We start from the raw sequence: 21,256 nt of genomic DNA, 5'->3' as shown, positions 1-21,256 counted from the left end.
GCAATGATTTGTTCTACAACGTCACAATAAATGTTCTTTGAGACGTCCATTATTGTATTTTCGGCTTTAAGTTAGAAGGTCAATAATTATGGGTGCAAAACTAACAACATTAAATTGTTTGTTTTAAGGGTTGCGGAAAAAGAAACAACAAAGCAAGAGGATCGAATGCCTCTGTTTTGAATCAACATTCACGACAGAAAGCCAGATCGTCATCCGATATTATCCAGGAACTGAAAACTATTGGCATAATTTCAAAGAAGGCAGGAGGTATGAAATTCTCTGTCGAAATACCAGACGAAAAACCCCGAAAGAGGAAACCGAGACGCCTTCCTGTTATAAGCTGTCCCAAAAGACAAAACACTGGTACAAGGTAATTGTCTGATACTTGTACATATATTACTGTCTTTCAGTTAACTAAACTACTGGACATCTAGCAGGTAACACCAAATATTACACTGAGGTTACAAGCTGTAATAAAAATTTAAGACATCAACCAGAATGTAACTGTAATATAAATATTTAAGACATCAACCAGAATTTTTCTGTGTAGTTGTGTATAAATTCAAGTTTTGAACTTATTTGTTTTTCCGTTTACACTTTAATTCATAATTCTCATGTAACAGCAATTATTAATTAGGATACACCTGATGTAGCTTTTCTCTAAACTATCAAGTAAGGGACAGAATTTGCAAAAACTTTGAAGGGCAAAAAAAAATCTGTTCAAAGCCATAGGCTATATGCAGTCTCCAATATGCAATTCAAACTAGTTAAGTCTGTACTGACTACTTCGTTTCAGAGCTTGAGTTGAGAGCAGCTTTTACTTACTTACTTACTGCCCTTGTACGCCATTTTCAGCTCTGTATCTCTTTAAAGCAGTCAAAGAGACATAATATAGTAATTGATTCCAATCCCTGATGCCTACAAAGTTTCAATCTTGTCAGATATACACTTACCTTATATGCATATTATATATATAATTTTCAGGAAGCCAATACGATCGAGAGGAAAAAGATCTCATGACAGAAATTAGAAGAATTGGTGCTATCGCTGAAAAAGGTAATGCCTGAATTTAAAGATTACAACTTTTAACAGCCAATTACATATACAAAATTTCTAAATCTAAACAGCTTCAACAGAACGAAAAAACCTGAAAAAAAACATACCTGTGGTGTTATCTGGCATTTGACTATATGTGTCTTTGATATTTTGGCTAGATAATTTGTGTGGCGGTAGAAAATGATAGTGCGACGATAAAAAAAAAATTTACATCGCGTAATTTATCTTTTATCAATCAATATATTTATTTATTTTTGTTTTTACATATGGAATAATCTTATAATCATGTGCTTCTTATTTTACAGTTATCATTGCTAGAAAAGATGAAGAAAAAAGACAAAATGTCCTCGCAAGAAGGGAAGAAATAATCAAAAGGAAAATAAAGAAGACGGCCGGAAGACAAATTAAGGAGAGATGCAGAACGGCTAGGAGAAAGAGAAAGGACGAAGAAAGAGAACCATGTTGTGGGAGAAGTTCTTCCGGTTGTGTCAGTTTAAATTATAAATATTTGAGATAAATATCTTTATATATACATTTGTTTTGTTGGAAAAAAGTCCTTTCGTCCTCAGTGAGAAATTGAGTGCAATTTAAGAAGATTTTGCGTTTGCACATTTGACTGAAAACATAATATGTTGTTTTCTAAGTTAATCCTGTTCATTGCAGGCAGGTATAATTCATCAATTTAGTTAACTCCCCACTCTAACTCCAGTAAATTTTCTCTCTGCTTATTCATATTTCACTACGCTTTCAATTTAACACGTTTAGTCTATAGAATTTAAGATTAAATGATAGATACGTTCACTTCCGCTTGTAATATTTTTTTGGTCGTGGTAAGAGAAAAATGTTGGGAAAAAAACTTTTTAAAAATATATACATATAGCAGTTAAGAGGCATCATAAATATTCAAATTATTTTGTTTTGCATTCAGACTCATTAGTCAGGAGTCTGTGATTCGGTGGTTCTCGTTTATTGCTTGTTTTATATTTGTGTGTTCGTACCTTATTTTGTACATAAATAAAGACGTCTGTTTTCGTTTTCTTGTTTGGATAGTTTTACATTAGACATTTCGGGGCCTTTTATAGCTGACTATGCGGTATGTGTTTTGATCATTATTGGAGGCAGGACTGTGACCTAAAGTTGTCTGTGTCATTTGTATTTTGTTGGGGGTTGTCTCATTCACATCTTCTTATTTTCATATTTACGACATGATATTTTTTGGTGTCTCAAACTAACAAATTTGTCCTGAAAATTCATGAACTATTTGCCACTGGACAATAAACAAACAATAACAAATTAATAGAAATTTACAGAAAAGAGAGCGATAAATATTTTTCGTTTATTAATAGAGTTCAATCGAAAATGGAAAACGGATTTTTGAATTATAACCCATAACTTTAAATAAGTTTGAAGGAAAATATTATCTAAAGAAATTTCTGCATGTGATGCAACACACATACGTTGTAAAACACAACGAATTGAATGAAACTTATCTTCAACTGCTACACCACTGTCCCAGCTTGAAAGAGGAATGAGCGCTAAAAAACTGATTTTACTCCAACCCCCTAAAAAGATATAATTTACTGGTGGTTGTATGCTCAGTGTTGTCTGTCATTTTTTTGTCGTTTATATATTTTTCAGTGCAAATTAGGTTATCGGTTTTGCTCTTATAAATCGTTTCATACTTTATCCTACACGTTTACAACAAAAAAAAGATTGATTAAGTTACAATTCTAGCCGATATGACTTATAAGCAAGGGACGAAGCTCATAATGCCGTACTCTATCGCCACGGAAATTAAACAAATTGCTTGCCGAGTTTGAGGATTTTGGTCCTTGCTTGGAAATTGGGTTTTCTAGGCTGGAATTGTTACTTTTTATCCTTCTCTTTAATCAAATTAGTTCCTTAGCGATTCACTTTTAGTTCCTATGGTCCTTTTATTTAAACAGATTAACAACTCAACAGACTTTCAAACAAAAGCAATGACATTTCATATTAACAAAAATATACTGATGAACCACCTTTACCTTCAATATGTATCTGTATGATTTGAAATATAAATAGTAGGTTTTTACAACTTAATTGTGATGAAACCAAGAAGAATATGATATAAAATGTGGCTCGTTGTTTGTGCTGTTCAATATACATTCGAGGACAAAATATACTCATTAAGCTAATTTGAAACATTCCGTTGTATACTTCCAAAAATAGTAAATAATTACATGTTGTTTTTTGTCGAGCCTGCAACTTTTGTTGCAGAAAGCTCGACATAGGGATAGTGATCCGGCGGCGGCGTTAGCTCACTTCTTAAAAGCTTTATATTTTAGAAGGTGGAAGACCTGGATGCTTCATACTTTGTATATAGATGCTTCATGTTACGAAGTTTCCGTCAGTCACATGTCCAATGTCCTTGACTTCATTTTCATGGTTCAGTGACCACTTGAAAAAAAAGTTCAAATTTTTGGTAATGTTGAATTCTCTCTTCTTATTATATAAGTAAAAGGATAACTATATTTGATATGTGCGTACCTTGCAAGGTCCTCGTGTCTGTCAGACAGTTTTCACTTGACCTCGACTTCATTTCATGGATCAGTGAACAAGGTTAAGTTTTGGTGGTCAAGTCCATATCTCAGATACTATAAGCAATAGGGCTAGTATATTCGGTGTATGGAAGGACTGTAAGGTGTACATGTCCAACTGGCAGGTGTCATCTGACCTTGACCTCATTTTCATGGTTCAGTGGTTATAGTTAAATTTTTGTGTTTTGGTCTGTTTTTCTCATACCATATGCAATAGGTCTACTATATTTGTTGTATGGAATGATTGTTAAGTGTACATGTCTAGCGGGCAAATGTCATGTGACCTTGACCTCATTTTCATGGTTCAGTGGTCAAAGTTAAGTTTTTGAGTTTTGGTCTTTTTATCTAATGCTATATGCCATAGGTCAACTATATTTGGTGTATGGAAATATTTTATGATCTTTATGTCAGTCGGGCAGGTTTTATTTAACCGTGACCTCATTTTCACGGTTCATTGCACAGTGTTAAGTTTTTGTGTTTTGGTCTATTTTTCTTAAACTATAAGTAATGTGTCAACTATATATGTTGTATAGAAGCATTGTTAGCTGTACCTGTCTGCCTGGCATGGTTCATCTGACCTGGACCTCTTTTTCAAGGTTCATTGGTCTTTGTTTAGTTATCTTGGTTAATGTTAAGTTTATGTGACAGTTGTAATAAAGCTTAGCTTTATACTTAGGACTATCAACATAATATCAATGATTAGTATAGAAGGCGAGACATTTCAGCGTGTGCACTCTTGTTTAAATAATGGACACACATGTTGATGTCGTTGGGTTGCTTTCTCATTGACGTATAACAAGATATTTACTTATTTGTAAAACACAAATCAGCTGTTTACTCCTGCAGCCTTATTTTACTGTTACAGCCGATTCCATTGAGTGTGTAGTCAAAGGTAATATCTTTTGTTAGCTTGCTTGTTAGCCTAAACGTGAGGTCATTGTTTTGTAAGGTATGCTACCCTCATTTCGAAGTAGTCTAGTCCTACATACAGATAGATTGGTAAATGTTGGACTAGTCTACTCTTAACGGAGGTTAGTTTACCTAACATAACAATTACTTCACGGTTAAGCAAGCTAACCAAATTTTTTGACTTTACCTAAGCAAACCAAATGTATTGCCTTTGCCTACACTCTCTTTAAAATCGGCTGTAAGCCTATTTTGGTTTCAACAATTAAGTTCCCTGTGCACGGAAATAGTAACAACCCCGGATGTTTTATCAATTTTTGTTTGTTTGCGATGGACGTATTCGTACACCGAAAACATGAATTTCTGGAAAACGAAATTAGATTAGCAATGCTACTGAAATTTAGCAAAATTATGTTTCTAATGCGTAAGTTTCACGACAAATTTGATATGCCAACAATGCGAGTCAGGCACGGCGAAAAGTACAACAATAAAGGAGTTCAATAAAGTAGTTCAGGCCATTGGCAACTATAAAGAAATCAAAAGCAGTAAACGTTTATTTTTATAAGCACTATGAATACATCATGTATAAACATTTCTATAGTTGTATTTTCAATCATATATAGTTATCTGTATAATTCATACTAGAATGCAAAGTATAGCACTAAAATTGATAATTCTATAAATTCAAACTTATGTCTCTTTGCTGGTACCGCGATCTTGTTCAGTGCTACGGGAATTCAATCTCTTAAAAAACAGATGAAGATGTTAACGATGCCTTTGTTGCAGTTCTCAAAATCTGAAAAAAAAACAAAAACACGTGAAAATGGCTTGTAAATATTGTTGGAGAATGCTTGATACTTAGACTGTTTTTTTTGGTTTTTTTTCAGTTTCTTTTTATCTTTAACCGATACACTTATATGCATCCATTAATTACTAAAATGTTTTTCTTTTTTTCTTTACCTCCCCCCCCCCTTTTTTCCCCCTACATGCACTTACATTACACAGAATCAATCATAAGTTTTTACAATAAAATTTAAATTTTACCTTAATCCTAAGTTTCTGTGCAGCTTTGTGGTCGCCATAAAAGATCGTTTCTTTCATCAATACGGTAGAAAAAGATTGCACTGACAGGCATCGGTCTATGAATTCCCAGCATGAATTCCGCAGGTCGGGAATATCAAACTCCGTAGCCAAACAAAGTAGCCCTAAAATGAGATCAGTAGCGATTAGCATTTCAAAACATTTTTAATGTTATTTCAGATTACTAGTTAGAACTGTTTAATTTTTGTCTTGATACAAAAAAAAAAGTGTGAAAAAAAGGAAAACACTTTACACTTTATTTGAGAAAAGCCTCCCCCTTTCTTCTATCAATCGATCGATGTTTATAGCGAGTTCACAACTTATGCTTACCAGTAACTGTTGATGGCTCTATTTCTACTGTTCCACAATGGACAAACAACAAAAATGTACGGAATATATCAGCATCATAATTATCTATAGTCATAGTCAATTTGTTGCTCTGGTCTGGTTGGATGTGCGTCGTTATCTTCGTTTTCTTTCTCTGTTTCAATGCTTCTTTTGAGTATTTCAAAAACATAACGAAAAATAACCTAGAAATGGAAATTAAGATTTAAAATTTATTCCCAGAAAACTATTATACTAAGAATACATGGTTTATTATAGCTGCAAAGTAGTTCGGTTTAGAATATATTCCATTGTTTAGAAGACTCACTTCAAGCGAAACTCGTTGTTTTTCTTTCAACTTTCTATAAAACAGATGGCATTTAAAATTACCTAAAATCAAAGACGCACTCAATTCATTATCATAATGACCTGTTATATTTCTTGGACAATTTAAAAAAAAAAACCAAAAAACCGATATGATATAATTCGTCCAAATTTGAGACTGTATTGAGAAAATGCATATAAACTATTTACATATGTACAAATGTATTGGAGATCAACATCTATTAATTTAGACAATTACCTGCTTCGTGTGCTTAAAATAGCCTTCAGTCCATAGACGGGAACTCTTTGTGGGCCTACGATAAACATAACATCGCATAAATCTGGCATCGATAAAATATATCGAATGTTATCGATCAATGTATGCACATTGGTTACTTTCATCGAATCGGCAATATCGTTATCATTATGTATGTCGTCATCCTCATATGAGTAATCATTAAACGGAATCGATTCAGCAGATGAAATGTCCGATTTATCAGATAATGGGACTATTTGTAATCTGTTGGAGCAGTTTCTTTTTGTATCTTGATCAGAGAAGTACTCTGGTGAATCATATCCAGATGAAAAGTCTAAAAATACAAAATGATTAAAAATTTTAAAGATATTCCAAGAGTGTTTCAAAACAGTTGTTTTTGGTTAACTACTGCTTGTTTTTAATATAAAAAAAAAGAAGATGTGGTACATGATTGCCAATGTGACAATTCTCCACAAGGGACCAAATGACACAGAAATTGAAAATATCAAGATATAATTTCCTGTATATGAATAACTTTTTAGACATGAAAATACAAAACGAGAAGAAAAAGACTTTCAGTAATGGTGATAGTTTTTCTATGAAGAATTTACTTTAATATATGTTTTTCAAGTTTTCTTATTAACACTAGCTTTACGATTAGAATGTTCAAAGACTCGACGAACGTTTAACAGATATTTTAAATTGTGAAAATACAAATTATAACACACTTACCTTCATTTTCACTATCTTGGGATAATAAATTGGCTTTTTCCTCTACCATAGTTTGACATTTAGTTGAACTAGTAAACAATGCCATCATGTATGTCTTGTAAGCTTTGGTTGTTTAAATGATTTGAAACCTAGGCTTGGGATATTTATACGCTCATTTCTGATTAAGAAATTTTAAAATCCCAAAGTTCCAAAGTTGTGACATTCCGAAAATTGGTCTGTCAGTTTCATAAATATTGTTGACGTGGACATGATCTTTTTCTTACAATTTAACTAAACGGTAGATTTCCGTTGACAAGTTGACGAGCTGTCTTTTGGCTTGGAGTGATCAGAATGTCATTTTATGATTATTCTATCGTTAATTACCCAACACCTCATTAGAGCAATTATAACTTTTTTTGTTTTTCACTAAACGCGTAAATGGATTCAGATTCAGATTCAATATTTTATTTGAGTCTCACCACTTGTAAGACATATAATACAATCATCATAATATATACATTGAATAAGACAAAAATTTTATAAATTAAAATACAAGTGCCATTCTATAAAGAATTATGAGAGACTATAGAAATCAATATAAATTATAATTATATATTTATCATGTCTATAAAAACATTTTTGTTATGTAAAACCATACAACTACAATTAGCATGTCTATAAAAAATTTCAAGTTTATAAAAACATAACCATGCATCAATCAAGCACCAAGCATATAAAAAACTATTTTTTCTACTTAAATTGTTCTGAGACTACTATAACATTATAGTAGTCTCAGAATTGTTAAAGCAGGTCTTGGCAACCACATCAAAACAATCAGTATTTTTAAAAAGATATATATCACCATCAGATTAAATATTAAAATCACCATTACTTCTTTTAACTTCATAAACTAAAATTTCATGTAAATCTGCATATAAAGCACATGTTTCTCATCTTCAATTTTATCATTGCACACAAAGAAAACTCTTTCATTTACAGTTTTATTTTCATAGCCACCTGTTACTATTCGCAATGGGGGCAACGCCACACCTACATTTAGAAATTGCACTTCTGTATCGTATTGAAATGTTCTTCCTCAAATACATCTCTGTTTCAAAAACATTTTTAAACAATTTATAAGTGCGTAATTTTTTTCCAACATTTTGTGACAATATTCTATTATGCCAATTTATCTTAATTTTCAAATAAAAAATCTTCTAACTATGTAATTAAATAACATTTTTATGCAACACATTATCTAAATTAGTGTATAAATCTACATTACATTCTCTAAATTTTGTCCTAATTCTATAAATGGAGTACATATTTAAATTCATAATTGATTTATGTAGAAATGGGCAGTATTCTTATACCTGGATAAAGATGAAGTAAAAGGTGGTTCATCGGTCTAAATACTATAAAAAAAAAAACATTTTCTCATATTTTATTTCAAAATTCTGTCTTATATTTTTTTTCATTCGCATCAAAGATTTATGTCATCATTGATGAAGAATGCATATAATCAAAGATTTGTATAGTTACTATAGATATACCAGAGACATATATATATGTCTCTGGATATACAAATCCTTGATATAATTATCCAATATTGCTCGACTTAATTGCAGAATGAAAAATAGCATGGTTCACCCAGGGACTTTCTCAATACCTGATGAACCATACTCTTATTTTATTTTTTAAGAGAAAAAAAATGGTAAAATATATTTTTTGGTTCCTAAACTAAAGTATGAGAAAATTGTATAGCTATGAAGAAATAAATACCGATGATGGCGTTATCTCCCTTAACAGTTTTTTGCTGACATTTTTTGTTTGCACAATAAGTTAAAAAGAAATAGATAAATGGGCAGAAAAAGAAATAGATAAATGGGCAGAAATAGAAAATAATGACCCGAGGACTTATTTATTTAAAAACATGCTATGAATTTTATCCGGAATACGCCACTGTTGAAAAAGGTTCACCCATCGGTTGAAGGGGGGATAACTTTGCAGTTTTACCGGAAGTAAATTTTGCCACGTTCGTGTTGACATGTAAACTTAAGCCTGGCACATTCTGAGGCATTTAAAATAGACAAAACACGCTAATACTTTACTTCAGGACAAACCCACAATGGTAGGTTACAGGTGAAAATATTGCTAACTATACTGCTTGTATACAAAGACTAACACAAAATATATCTGTTAGTGTTTAGTGTTATGAGACCGGGAACTTATAAGTCTTTATATATAATTTAAATATAGTATTTTTTAGTATCATCAATTGTGTTTTAGTTAATTCGTTTATGATATAACAACAGTGAGACACTTTTTCATTCTCAATTACAAGTCTACTCAATGACTACTGGACGTTAGTTTTCTCGTAGAATTGTTTTACATTGTCTTATCGGGGCCTTTTAGAATCCGGGTCCGTTCGCCCTGATTCATGTTCGTCCGAGAACCTGTTCGCCCTGATACCTGTTCGCTCAGGGTCCATTCGCCCTGATTATTATTTTTTTCTAATTGTTGTCTAGTCGCATTATTTTAAGTGTTTGAACAAATTATGTTAAAGTTTGTTGAAAAATTGACAGAATATTTATATTGCAGCAATCAATTTATCATTTTCCCTTTGATTTGCAGAGTAGAATACTGGAATACAATGTATTTATCTTTATTGATATTTGTTAACAAAATAATTGTAATCAGTCAATCACGAAAGTATGCAGTATAAATAAATGAACTAGTCTTGTAAATCCGTTTCATAATTTACAGTTCGTACATCATTAGTTTTATTAATTTCAAGCTGAATATTTTATCAAAATAAAACGTTTGTTTTTATTATTAATCCATCAGAAGACAAGGTTCACAATAATCAGTTATCCGTATTATTTTGTAATTGAACAATTAATGATCAAAAACAAGCCATAAACTTTTAAATATTTCAATGTTTCCATAAATTTCAAGAATATACATGATATATATACCATAGAAATATCTGAATAAGTTTATTCAATTTCCAATGCCCTGAATATTAATATTTTTATAGTAGGGCGAACAGACTCTGGGCGAACGAACGGACCTAGGGCGAACGGTCCCGATACCGGCCTTTTATAGCCGACTATGGGGTATGGGCTTTGCTCATTGTTGAAGGCCGTACGGTGACCTATAGTTGTTAATGTCTGTGTCATTTTGGTCTTTTGTGGATAGTTGTCTCATTGGCAATCATACCACATCTTCTTTTTTATATAACTTGTTTGCTAAGATAATCATAATTTGTTTTAACTATTTCAGGTTTCCGTCATCAATTCTATAGATACAGCTCATGAAGATATGATTGTAAGTAATAATACAAAATTTTAAGAACATGTCATTGGATCAGAAATGCTAGGTTTTTTTTAATGCATTTACATAAACATGATAAATGCAGAAAATGAATAAAGACACTTGTCAAACAAAGTTTACTAACTTATCATGTGAGCACTGCAATACACCTTAGCACTTATCCCGGCTGACCCAGCCGCTTTAACTTTTGACGCAATTGTACATGTAGTCAAAACAATTTAAAATTAACCATGTTAACTCGAGCAAAATACTGACAACCAAAATATATTTACTGGTACTAGCAGTGTATTTATTGTGATACAATGTACCTTAAAAAATAAACATATATAATTCAGCTAATATGTCAAACTAGAAATATTTCAGATTTGAGCACATCATCAAAGTTGCAAGGTCTTCTAGAAAGGGCTTAACACAAAACAAATGTAATCGCTGTTAAATTATGGTCTTCTATTAAATAATGAATGCATAGGGCCCTCGTCTAGCATCAAATTCTGGAACTCTTTAGTATACATGTAATATACTAGTAAATAACTTCTTTATCATTCAAATTATGTTAAATTATTGTAGAAAACAATTATTTATTTCAGCATGATGCTCAGCTTGACTACTATGGAACAAAACTAGCTACCTGCTCATCAGACAAAACCATTAAAATATTTGATGTTAAAGATGGCCAACAGACACTTATAAATGAATTACAAGGGTAAGAATACATACATATCACATGAATATACATTTTTAGTTCATACATGTAGGTGTTTTTTATTTGAGTGTGTATTAATAAGATAAAAATAAAGAGATGTGGTATGTTTGCCACTGCAATGAAACAATTATCCATTTGAAGCCAAATGAGGATACAGTTGCTCCTTTTCTTTGGGGTACCCTCCTTTTTGAATATAAATCTCCAAAATTAAGAAATTAACTCCTTTTTTAAATCTAAATTCTAGGAGCAAAAACAAAGGTGTTTACGTGTATGGATTGTCAATATTTTACACAGATTTTTTAATAAAATTACTCAATACGGATTCGTCATGAAAAAGTACAGATTTTCTAACAATCGGTGAAAAAATCATAGTTGCTTTCGTTTACGGCGATCAGTGTCTGAAAGGCACTTTTTTGACTGGGAATAACCGCTCTTTAAAGGGCAAAAATGATAGCGATCAAGTATATTTCATGGACGGCATGAATCAGGATGCCAGCGTTTGGAATTATGAAAATTCACCACAGTATCGCACATTGTGAAAAGTTTTTTCTTGTGTTAGAAAAAAACGAACTGAACAAAGATCCTGCGAACTCTGAACTATGAATTGAATATGATCTACAATAGTACCTTGTTAAACCCTTAATCTGTTGGCAACTTTGTATTGAAAGTAACTTGCTAATATTTATATTCATTCAATGGCAATTAAATTTCTTGTCATAAGTATTGAAATCTTGTCCCTATTGAAATTATTATTTTGAGGTTTTGTATTTTTAATGTGTTGTACAACAGTACAAGATTAAATAATTAATGAAATTTTTAATATTTGCATGTTTTGACTTATTCCAAACTTTAACTCAACTTTTTGTAAAATCATGCAAATTTTAGGTTATAATCTTTGTTGCAAAAATATCTGAATAAGACTGCAGATACTGTCAGAATGCAGGAAATTGCACCTAGTTTTTCAAAAGTTTCTTGGGGGGGGGGGGGGGCATGCCCCTAAACCCCCCTAGATGGTTCATGCCGCTTCACAGCACTCATGAAGGGTATTACTGACAGCATTTCAAACTACTGACAATTCTACTGATAGACATCATGGTGGGTAAACAGGTCTGCAAAACTGTTGACCTTATCGGGGCCTTTTATAGCTGACTATGTGGTATGGGCTTTGCTCATTGTTGAAGGTCGTACGGTGACCTATAGTTGTTAATGTCTGTGTCCTTTTGGTCTTTTGTGGATAGTTGTCTCATTGGCAATCATACCACATCTTTTTTATACTTATTACATGTATTAGGTATTATGCTGTATTAAAATTAGCTTTTACTTATCTCAATCAACAATCAAATTATACTTTGCAGGCAAGCAATGCAATGATGAAGTTATTCTAAAATTAAGAGGATGTGATAAGCCAATGAGACAACTCTTAACAGGAGACCAAATGATGTAGAAGTTAGCATCTATAAATGTAGGTTACCATTGGGCCTTCAACAATGAGTCAAACCCATACTTGGTCTTGTTAGCACTAAGCAGTGTAACACATTGAATGTATATTGTAAATTATCTGATTCAAAGACATGAGGCCACAATTAAAAATATTTTGGTTTGCCCAAACCCTACCCAAAGGTTGAGACAGTGGGTAGGTACATGTAGGTAGGCATTTTCTTTTTTTTTTCAAAAAGAGAAATTGAAGTATCGGGTGTTTATTAGCATGATTAGTCTTTATGCCTATCTGATTAAAAAAAAACTTCTTCAAATCAGGACAATAAAAGAATTTGAGTAGGCAACTTTTTTCTGGGTAGATAGTGTTTGGGCAAATAAACCTATTCTTTTTTATGGCCTGATTGACCAGTAATATTGCAAATTATCTGTGTTTTGTAGGCATGATGGACCAGTATGGCAGCTAGCATGGGCGCATCCAATGTTTGGTAATTTGATAGCATCTTGTAGTTATGACAGAAAAGTTATAATCTGGAAAGAAACAAATGGCACATGGGGAAAGTTGTATGAATACACAAATCATGATTCGTCAGGTAGGTTATAATAGCGTTTTTAGATGTAGCAATATCTTTAAATGTGTGTAGATATACCATTTTTAACTGTAGAAGTGGGAAAAAACACATGTGTAAGCATATGAACTTAAAATTACTTCAGATTAGTTGATTTTGATGGTCTTGTCTGACTGTGATGTAATTGGTCTTAACTACACGTATTCAAGACCATTTTTCAACAAAACAGAAATTCATAATTGCAGAAAAATATGTTTATGTTCTTACATAAAGAATCAAATAATTTTCAGTATATCAAATATATGAAATTTAATGAACAAATTATTTCTTTTTTGTAGTAAACTCAGTTATTTTTGCACCACAAGAGTTTGGATTAGTTCTGGCATGTGGAAGTTCAGATGGTTCTATATCCATTATTTCAAGTTCAGGTAAATCAAATTTTGAATAATGCAATTGTTTTTATAAGAAAATACAAATTAAAACTTATTAAAAAAAAATCAACATTGCTGGATGATAAATAAAAAGAATGCTCGACTTTCATCTTTTGAAATTTGAAAGTAATATCATGAAGTTGAACCTGATGTCAACTTCAGCTTTTGCATTAACCATTCAAGAGTTATCCCCTTAAATTAATTTAAAAGATTTGTTTGCTTTTCTGTGGTTTATGGATGATAAAGTACCACTTAAAACAATCTTTCTAGATTTTAACACAATGTCAAAACCATGCAGGTGAAATGTAATCTTGACAAATTTGATACATACTGATCTAAAGTTATGTCCCTTTGTTTTCCTAAAGATTTGATATTTAGTAAATAATTATATGCTCCAGTTTGATGTCAGTCAGTTTAAATGCTCAAGGAATCCCAGTATTTGGGGTTGAATCAAGAATTAAAAATTAAATAAATTACCTCTCATTTTTCTATAGTTCATTCAGTAATCCAAGAACATGTTTTAAAGAATGATATATATTCAAGGTTTATATGGCAGGTTCATATCTTTGATTCATTGATAGATTTGATTTTACATTTCTACCTCTTTTATTAAGAAATTGTATATTAATTGTTTTATTCATCATGCCATGACAAGTAGTACTTTTCAATATATAGAAATCTAATGTTGCTGTATTTTCATTTAATAGGTGATGGAAGTTGGACAGCAAAGAAAATAAATAATGCTCATAGTGTAAGTACAGATTTGATTTGATTTTTAGTGTTTTAACGCCACTTTTAAGCACTGATTTTGGGCTATGTTGTGACAGCCAGTTTTTATTTGTGGAGGAAGCTGGAGTGCCCTGAGAAAACAATGACCTTCGATAGGAAAACTGACAATCCTAGTCAATTAAGATTGGAGTCGAGTACACCTGCACGAGTGGGGTTCGAACTCACAACCTCAGTGTTGACTGGCTAGTGAAGTATTAACATCTTAAACCACTAGACCAACGAGGCCCTGTGTAAGTAGAGGAACTGTTGGAGAGTTAATATGTACCAGTAGTATTTACTTTTGTAAATTTATTCCGTTAGAAAATTGCTTACTGGAATTCATGTTTCATATGCCTGTGAATTGAAAGGAAAAACTGATGTGTGGTTGTATTTTTTACATCAGCTTTAAGAACCATATTGGATGATGACTGCAGTTATATAATAAATGGCTTGATAGCCTCATCCCAAATAAAGCTTTATTGTCTTTTGTCAAATACATTTTAACCAACTAGTAGTTTCTAATGTCAACTCTACCAAGACTCTAAACAGTTTTTGCTCCTCTTTATTGATTCAACAGTTTTAAATGACTTACAAAACGAGTTTTATTTTAAATCTTGTTTTTTTAACAGATTGGTTGTAATGCAGTTAGTTTTGCTCCTTATGTTAGTCCTGGTGCCTTGTTAGATCCATACAATAAACAGACACCAGTAAAAAGAATTGTTTCTGGAGGATGTGATAATTTAGTAAAAATTTGGAGGTATGTGTGTTATATCTGTATGTTGTGATGTAATGAGCAATTTAGGGGTTTCTTTTTATTATTGGAAGCTCTGATTTAACATGTTTATGAGTCCTAAACCCTCTTCCTTTCCTTGGATAGTGGTGCAATAGCACAACATAAGAACATGTAGTAAAGTTAGAAGAATATTATAATAATACACAAATCTTGTCATGGTTAATAGAACCAGATCCAACCAACAACTGTTCTTTTGGGACATATGCAAAACTCTATGTGGAAATCCTATTTATGATAAAATAAGTCATCATACATGCAATTCTTCCACATTATGGATGACAATGGTAATCTACTACTGGCTATTAATATCGCAAAGTTCAATATCCTGTAATTGGCAGGAAATTGGAAGAAAATCTGAAATTTGATAATATGTATTTTTAATATGGATACAAACACTTTGAAAACGAAAATGGTTGCTCTTAAGAGTCTTAATTAATCAATGAACATACTGTCAGTGTTCTCCCCAGGCCGTTTTAGCGTTGCAGTACTGCGACGCTATATTTTTTACCCGCGACGCTATAATTATTTCCACGACGCTATAATTATTTTGAGAATGTTATTTTTCTCGTTTCTATATGGCAAAGCCATGTCCTTAATTTTGAACTTTCATCTTATTACCGCTTATGATCATAAAAAATATATCACCTTTAATTGTAACGGTTTATTTCTTCCTCTGTGATATTTTATCCTGAGGATAATTTGTCCCGGTAATTTTTTTCCAGGCATGGTATTTCACAGGTTGATTTTTTCCAGAGGAGTGAAAATCTATCTGTGTTATGCGGATAGTATGTACCGGTATATATTTGCCGTACTATATTTCACAGAGCCGTGTGAAATAGAGTCCCATTAACTACTATGTGAGTTACTCACAATCAATATATACCTGACTATAATTATAAAATGTTTCACAAAGGTAGACTAAATTTGCATAATTTATCAAAGGGAGGTAATTATGAGCAATTTATATTTTAAAGACATTAATTTTTAATATAGTTCTGAATCTATTTTATAGCGAAATTTGTCTTTGAATCTTATTTTTTATATATTCATTTATATAAAAAGATGACTTACAACTTGATTTAATAAGACATATAACATTTCACAGGTAAAAACTATCCAGCAGTTAAACATGCTATTCTGTTCCAATATATTGTTATGCTATGATTTATCTGATTTCCATATAATCAACAACTATATCTCTGTTCCCAGACAAAACTATTTATATAGTTAAAAATATCATCATAATCAAATTCTTCTATTACTGTTAACAGTAGCCATATTCAACTATATTTCTACCCTACTTTTAAATTTATATTTGTACTGAGATCTGAAAACAACTCACTTTTACATGAATTTCACTAACCTTATTTAATCATTTTATTATTTTCACAATTACGACCTTTGAAATTACTTCTGATTTTCTTCCCTATGTTTCATGATAATTTTCTTTTTAAAAGGATGATATTGACTTGAATATTTCAGGAAATTTTTTCAAGGATAATTTGTGAAATTATTTCCCATTATAATATATTTTTTTTTTAACAATTTCGCTTTATTTCAAATACACTATTATTATTTCATTGTATTTTTAAAGGATATTTTTTTTCTAATAACTATTCAATAAGTTAACTACCCAGATAGAATTTCACGGCAAAGGATAAAATATCCCAGGGAAATAGTTTCCTCCGGATAAAAAAATAACAACAACTACTGTGACATTTTTTCCTCCGGATCAAATTTCACCCGGATATAATTTTGCTTTACATAATCCCTTCAAGTCGGACAATAGACAATTAAGAGTGATCAAATAGGTGTTAATTGCCCTTTGGGGGATAACTGTTTTGATAGGAATACCCCAAGCTGTCACTTGTGACATGATTAATACCACGTGGTATGAAAAATATTACAGTAGTATTACTTTCTTTCTCTTCCTACACATGTATCACTTTTTGTAAATCGAGAGTGAAAAGTTTGATTATGAGCTAAATAAGTTTTGGTCTTTCTTGAGAAAGTGATCATAATTGGCTTTAGTTTATGTTTCATCCATTTAATGCATTAAAAACGCCATATTCATTCCAAATCTCTAGTCAAACATTGTTTATTTTCGTATTTTTCATTGCTTTCGGCGGCCATTTAATATTTCAGTGTAAACTACTGGTTGGAACTGGACCAGATATGACAAAAATCTGTATTTTACGATAATAACTACATTTGCACAAATGGCACAGTAGACAGAAAACAATGATACCTAAAGAGAAAACTAAGCATTAACAGACTTTTTGTTAGATAACTTTGTTAAGAATATATATCATTTTGATAAAAAGAAACTGATATATTTCATGTATTTCATAGACATGATAAAGATTTTTTTTTTAACTGGGTAGGTAGGGCAGAGACGTGTCTCTGGGTAGGGTAACTGGAACCACACATATATTTTTATTTGGCCCAAGAGGAAAAAATAATTCTGAAACTATAAATGAATATAGAAAACATAAACTGAGGATACTGCTATCATGGTTATAGTTTAATTGTATTCTCAGTCATGAATTCAACAATATTGACACAAAGAATAGGGTTGAAAAGAATATTTTATTCACCAAATAAGGACCTATAGCATACAAAAAATATAATACATTTTGTAATAAACAATAACGCATATATCATAATGGAAATAGAGCATTGCCACGACGCGAAAAATTGCATTGAAAAAAATACTTTTTTTTTTTACGCCAAATGTGATGCTATCCAAAATTTCTGGGGAGAACACTGATTGTATTTTGCTTTACTTATAATTTCATTTTATAAGAGAGGAAGAAGGAGAATGGAAAGAAGAAAAGAAACTAGAAGGTCACAGTGACTGGGTCAGAGATGTGGCATGGGCTCCTTCAATAGGTCTACCTAGAAGTACTATAGCTAGCTGTTCTCAGGTATGGAAAATCTTCATATTAACATGTAGTGGTTATATTCATTTGAAAAACTCAGTCAAGGAATTTTTATGCCCCCACTAGGGGCATTATGTTTTTCAGTCTGCGCATCCATATTGGTCGGTCTGTCTAGCTTCAAGTTAAATTTTTTGGTCAAGGTAATTTTGTTGAAGTTTAAGTTCAGTTAACTTGAAACTAAGTACACAACTTCCCTATGATATAATCTTTCTAATTTTAATGCCAAATTAGAGTTATTACCCCTATGTCATGGTCCGTGGAACAAAGAAAATGATAGTGCAAGTGGGGCATCAATGCACTATGAATCGATTCTTGTTTTCTGTCAATTCATTAAATAACTTAGTTTAGTTGAGAAAAAAAATACAGAATTAATTTTATTATATCCCCTGCTGCTTTTGGATATTGGAACTCTGTTCTTTAATTAAGACCTACAAAAAAAGCATTATTTTAATTGAAAATTTCTTTTTCTTCAAATATTTAAAAATTGTTCATGCAGCAGTGGATAATTAGGCATGTCTCTTCATTCTTTTGTATTGATATCCTCTCTTCACAGAAATCATAAAAATTAATTATTTTCTCAGTAGTGTAGTCTTAAATTTAATTAAAACCATCAGTGTTGAGGATAAAAGAATGGCACATTACATGATAAAAGGTTGGTAGACAGAACAGGACTCAGCTTAGATACTGCTGAGTATAAATGACAAAGAGTTAGACAGTTTATAGTCCATTTGTAGCAATCTGGAGTATTATACTAAGTTTTGAGTTGTTTTATGAAATAAAAAAGTAAAGTTTTCAGCAGTTACAAAATCTTAATTATGATTTTTTACAGGATTTCCGTGTAATAATTTGGACAAATGATGGAACTGGTAATGATTGGTCACACAAGATACTTCATAAGTTTAATGATGTTGTTTGGCACCTCAGTTGGTCAATAACAGGCAATATATTGGCATGTTCTGGGGGAGATAACAAAGTAAGTATAATGTTGTTGTTTGACACCCCTGTTGGTCAATAACAGGCAATATATTAGCATGTTCAGGGGGAGATAACAAAGTAAGTATTATGATGTTGGTTGGCACTTAAGTTGGTCAATAACCGGCAATATATTGGCATGTTCAGGGGGAGATAACAAAGTAAGTATTATGATGTTGGTTGTCACTTAAGTTGGTCAATAACCGGCAATATATTGGCATGTTCAGGGGGAGATAACAAAGTAAGTATAATGTTGTTGTTTGACTCCCCTGTTGGTCAATAACAGGCAATATATTGGCATGTTCAGGGGGAGATAACAAAGTAAGTATTATGATGTTGGTTGGCACTTAAGTTGGTCAATAACAGGCAATATATTGGCATATTAAAGGGGAGATAAGAAAGTAAGTATAATGTTGTTGTTTGGCATCTCAGTTGGTCAATAACAGACAATATACTGGCATGTTCAGGGGGAGATAACAAAGTAAGTATAAATGTTGTTGTTTGGCACCTCAGTTGGTCAATAACAGACAATATATTGGCATGTTCAGGGGGAGATAACAAAGTAAGTATAATGAAAGTAAATTCAGAAATTATTGAGATTTTTTTTATTATTCAATTGCTAAAAATGCAACAGGGTTATAATCACAATAATTTAAACTTTCATTTTTGGAATTTTTATATATGAATTAAACAGGAATTTTATCAAGTTTTTATTTAATTCACCGGTGCACTTTATTGTGGGACCTCGTGTCATCATGAATGATAAATTTTATTGTGTAATGCAATTGCTTAAGGAATAACGCGAGATGTACAGTTAGCCAATCAGAATAACATATTATAATGATACGTACATCTTATGTAATTATAAGTATGTAACACAACTTTTACCACAGCACATTATCCTGGTACATTTGATTGTTTATAAGAATTTTCAGTTTTTATTGATAGATTATATTTGTTAACAAAGATAGATAAAAGAAATCATAAAGAGATTTGATTGATTGAATTTATTCTTTTTATTTATCTTTTCAAAAGATTTCTCTTCAAAGTATTTTTTTTCTCTCAAGAAAACCAACAACTCAATATGTTTGTTTAAAAGATCTGATTAAAACTTGAATTCTGATATTTATAAAAAAAAATGTATGTATAATGCACAGGTCTACAAGAAATAATATTACATTGGTGTTGATTTCTCTTTTAAAGGTTAGTTTGTGGAAGGAGACTTTAGAAGGACAGTGGGTGTGCATCAGTGATGTTAACAAAGGTCAAGGACAAGTGACTGATAAATCAATATCAAGTTGATCATGTGACATAGTCTTCTAAAAGCCATAATACATAAGTTGTTGAACTATTTATTGTCAGTTTTAATTAATGGTAGATTGGAGGAATGATTTACTTCCTGCTTTAAGAGAAAGACATTTTGCCCAACAGGAAGTAAAATGCTACTCAGATAATACATTGTGTTTCATCATGTCTCATTATCATTAAATTGTTTCATTTATACAAAATGGTTGTTTAGTTTTTGGGAAATTTTAGCTGCCTACTATTTTTGTGTGTTTTTAATAGACAGATTAAGAGTATTGGTCAAACATGTCTGAGGTTTGAACCTACACTGGTAGTATCCCAGGCATAGATTACATATGTCTTATTTTGATTGTAAAGTTCCAACAAGTTTGAGCTACAATTTGATAAAGTTGGGAAAAGAGTTTCACTGTTTGAGTCGCTGTTTGGGTTTGTTCTAGTTCAAGTTATACGGTTAAAACTTATAGCAAGCTGTGTTGTTAGAGATTGACCTCTAGATTAGGTTACAGTTTGATTAAATTCTAGTTAAATTTACAGCCTTAGAAGTTAAAAAGTTTTAAAATTTTACTTTAGATTTTAGATAACAGTTTGAGCGACAGATTTATGGTAATTTCCCTTTTTTATCGGATTAGGATAGAATTCATAAGTTGATAAGAAGCCTGCATAATTTTTTTTTTTATTTCATATTTATGTCATAATGAGCAGTTGGAGACAAAATTTATCTTTACATGTGATAGAATATTACTTATGATTGATAATGTTCTTTATATTCA

At 31.5% G+C, this 21,256-nt stretch overlaps 2 protein-coding genes and 1 long non-coding RNA gene across 3 annotated transcripts; 2 read left to right on the top strand and 1 right to left on the bottom strand.

Moving 5' to 3' along the window:
• Positions 1 to 74: 74 nt before the first annotated feature.
• LOC139519399 (uncharacterized) lies at positions 75 to 1,588 on the top strand. The gene is made up of 3 exons (XR_011663582.1): positions 75 to 370; positions 985 to 1,056; positions 1,362 to 1,588. It is a non-coding gene; the product is annotated as an uncharacterized lncRNA (long non-coding RNA).
• A 3,488-nt stretch (positions 1,589 to 5,076) lies between these two features.
• LOC139519392 (serine-enriched protein-like) lies at positions 5,077 to 6,895 on the bottom strand. The gene is made up of 4 exons (XM_071311442.1): positions 6,526 to 6,895; positions 5,949 to 6,148; positions 5,583 to 5,743; positions 5,077 to 5,334 (listed from the first exon to the last, which is right to left on the bottom strand). Exons 1-4 carry the CDS (start codon positions 6,666 to 6,668, stop codon positions 5,284 to 5,286), a joined length of 555 nt encoding a protein of 184 aa, XP_071167543.1. The 5' UTR covers positions 6,669 to 6,895; the 3' UTR covers positions 5,077 to 5,283.
• A 2,321-nt stretch (positions 6,896 to 9,216) lies between these two features.
• On the top strand, positions 9,217 to 20,689 carry LOC139511847 (protein SEC13 homolog). The gene is made up of 10 exons (XM_071298965.1): positions 9,217 to 9,364; positions 10,519 to 10,563; positions 11,157 to 11,272; positions 13,148 to 13,299; positions 13,614 to 13,703; positions 14,414 to 14,457; positions 15,104 to 15,231; positions 18,074 to 18,194; positions 19,039 to 19,182; positions 20,385 to 20,689. The coding sequence occupies exons 1-10, from the start codon at positions 9,362 to 9,364 to the stop codon at positions 20,481 to 20,483; spliced, it is 942 nt and encodes a 313-aa protein (XP_071155066.1). The 5' UTR covers positions 9,217 to 9,361; the 3' UTR covers positions 20,484 to 20,689.
• Positions 20,690 to 21,256: the final 567 nt, after the last annotated feature.

Source organism: Mytilus edulis, chromosome 1 (genome assembly GCF_963676685.1).
Source record: "Mytilus edulis chromosome 1, xbMytEdul2.2, whole genome shotgun sequence".
Lineage (NCBI taxonomy): Eukaryota > Metazoa > Mollusca > Bivalvia > Mytilida > Mytilidae > Mytilus > Mytilus edulis.
This window is presented reverse-complemented; position numbering and strand designations above follow the sequence as displayed.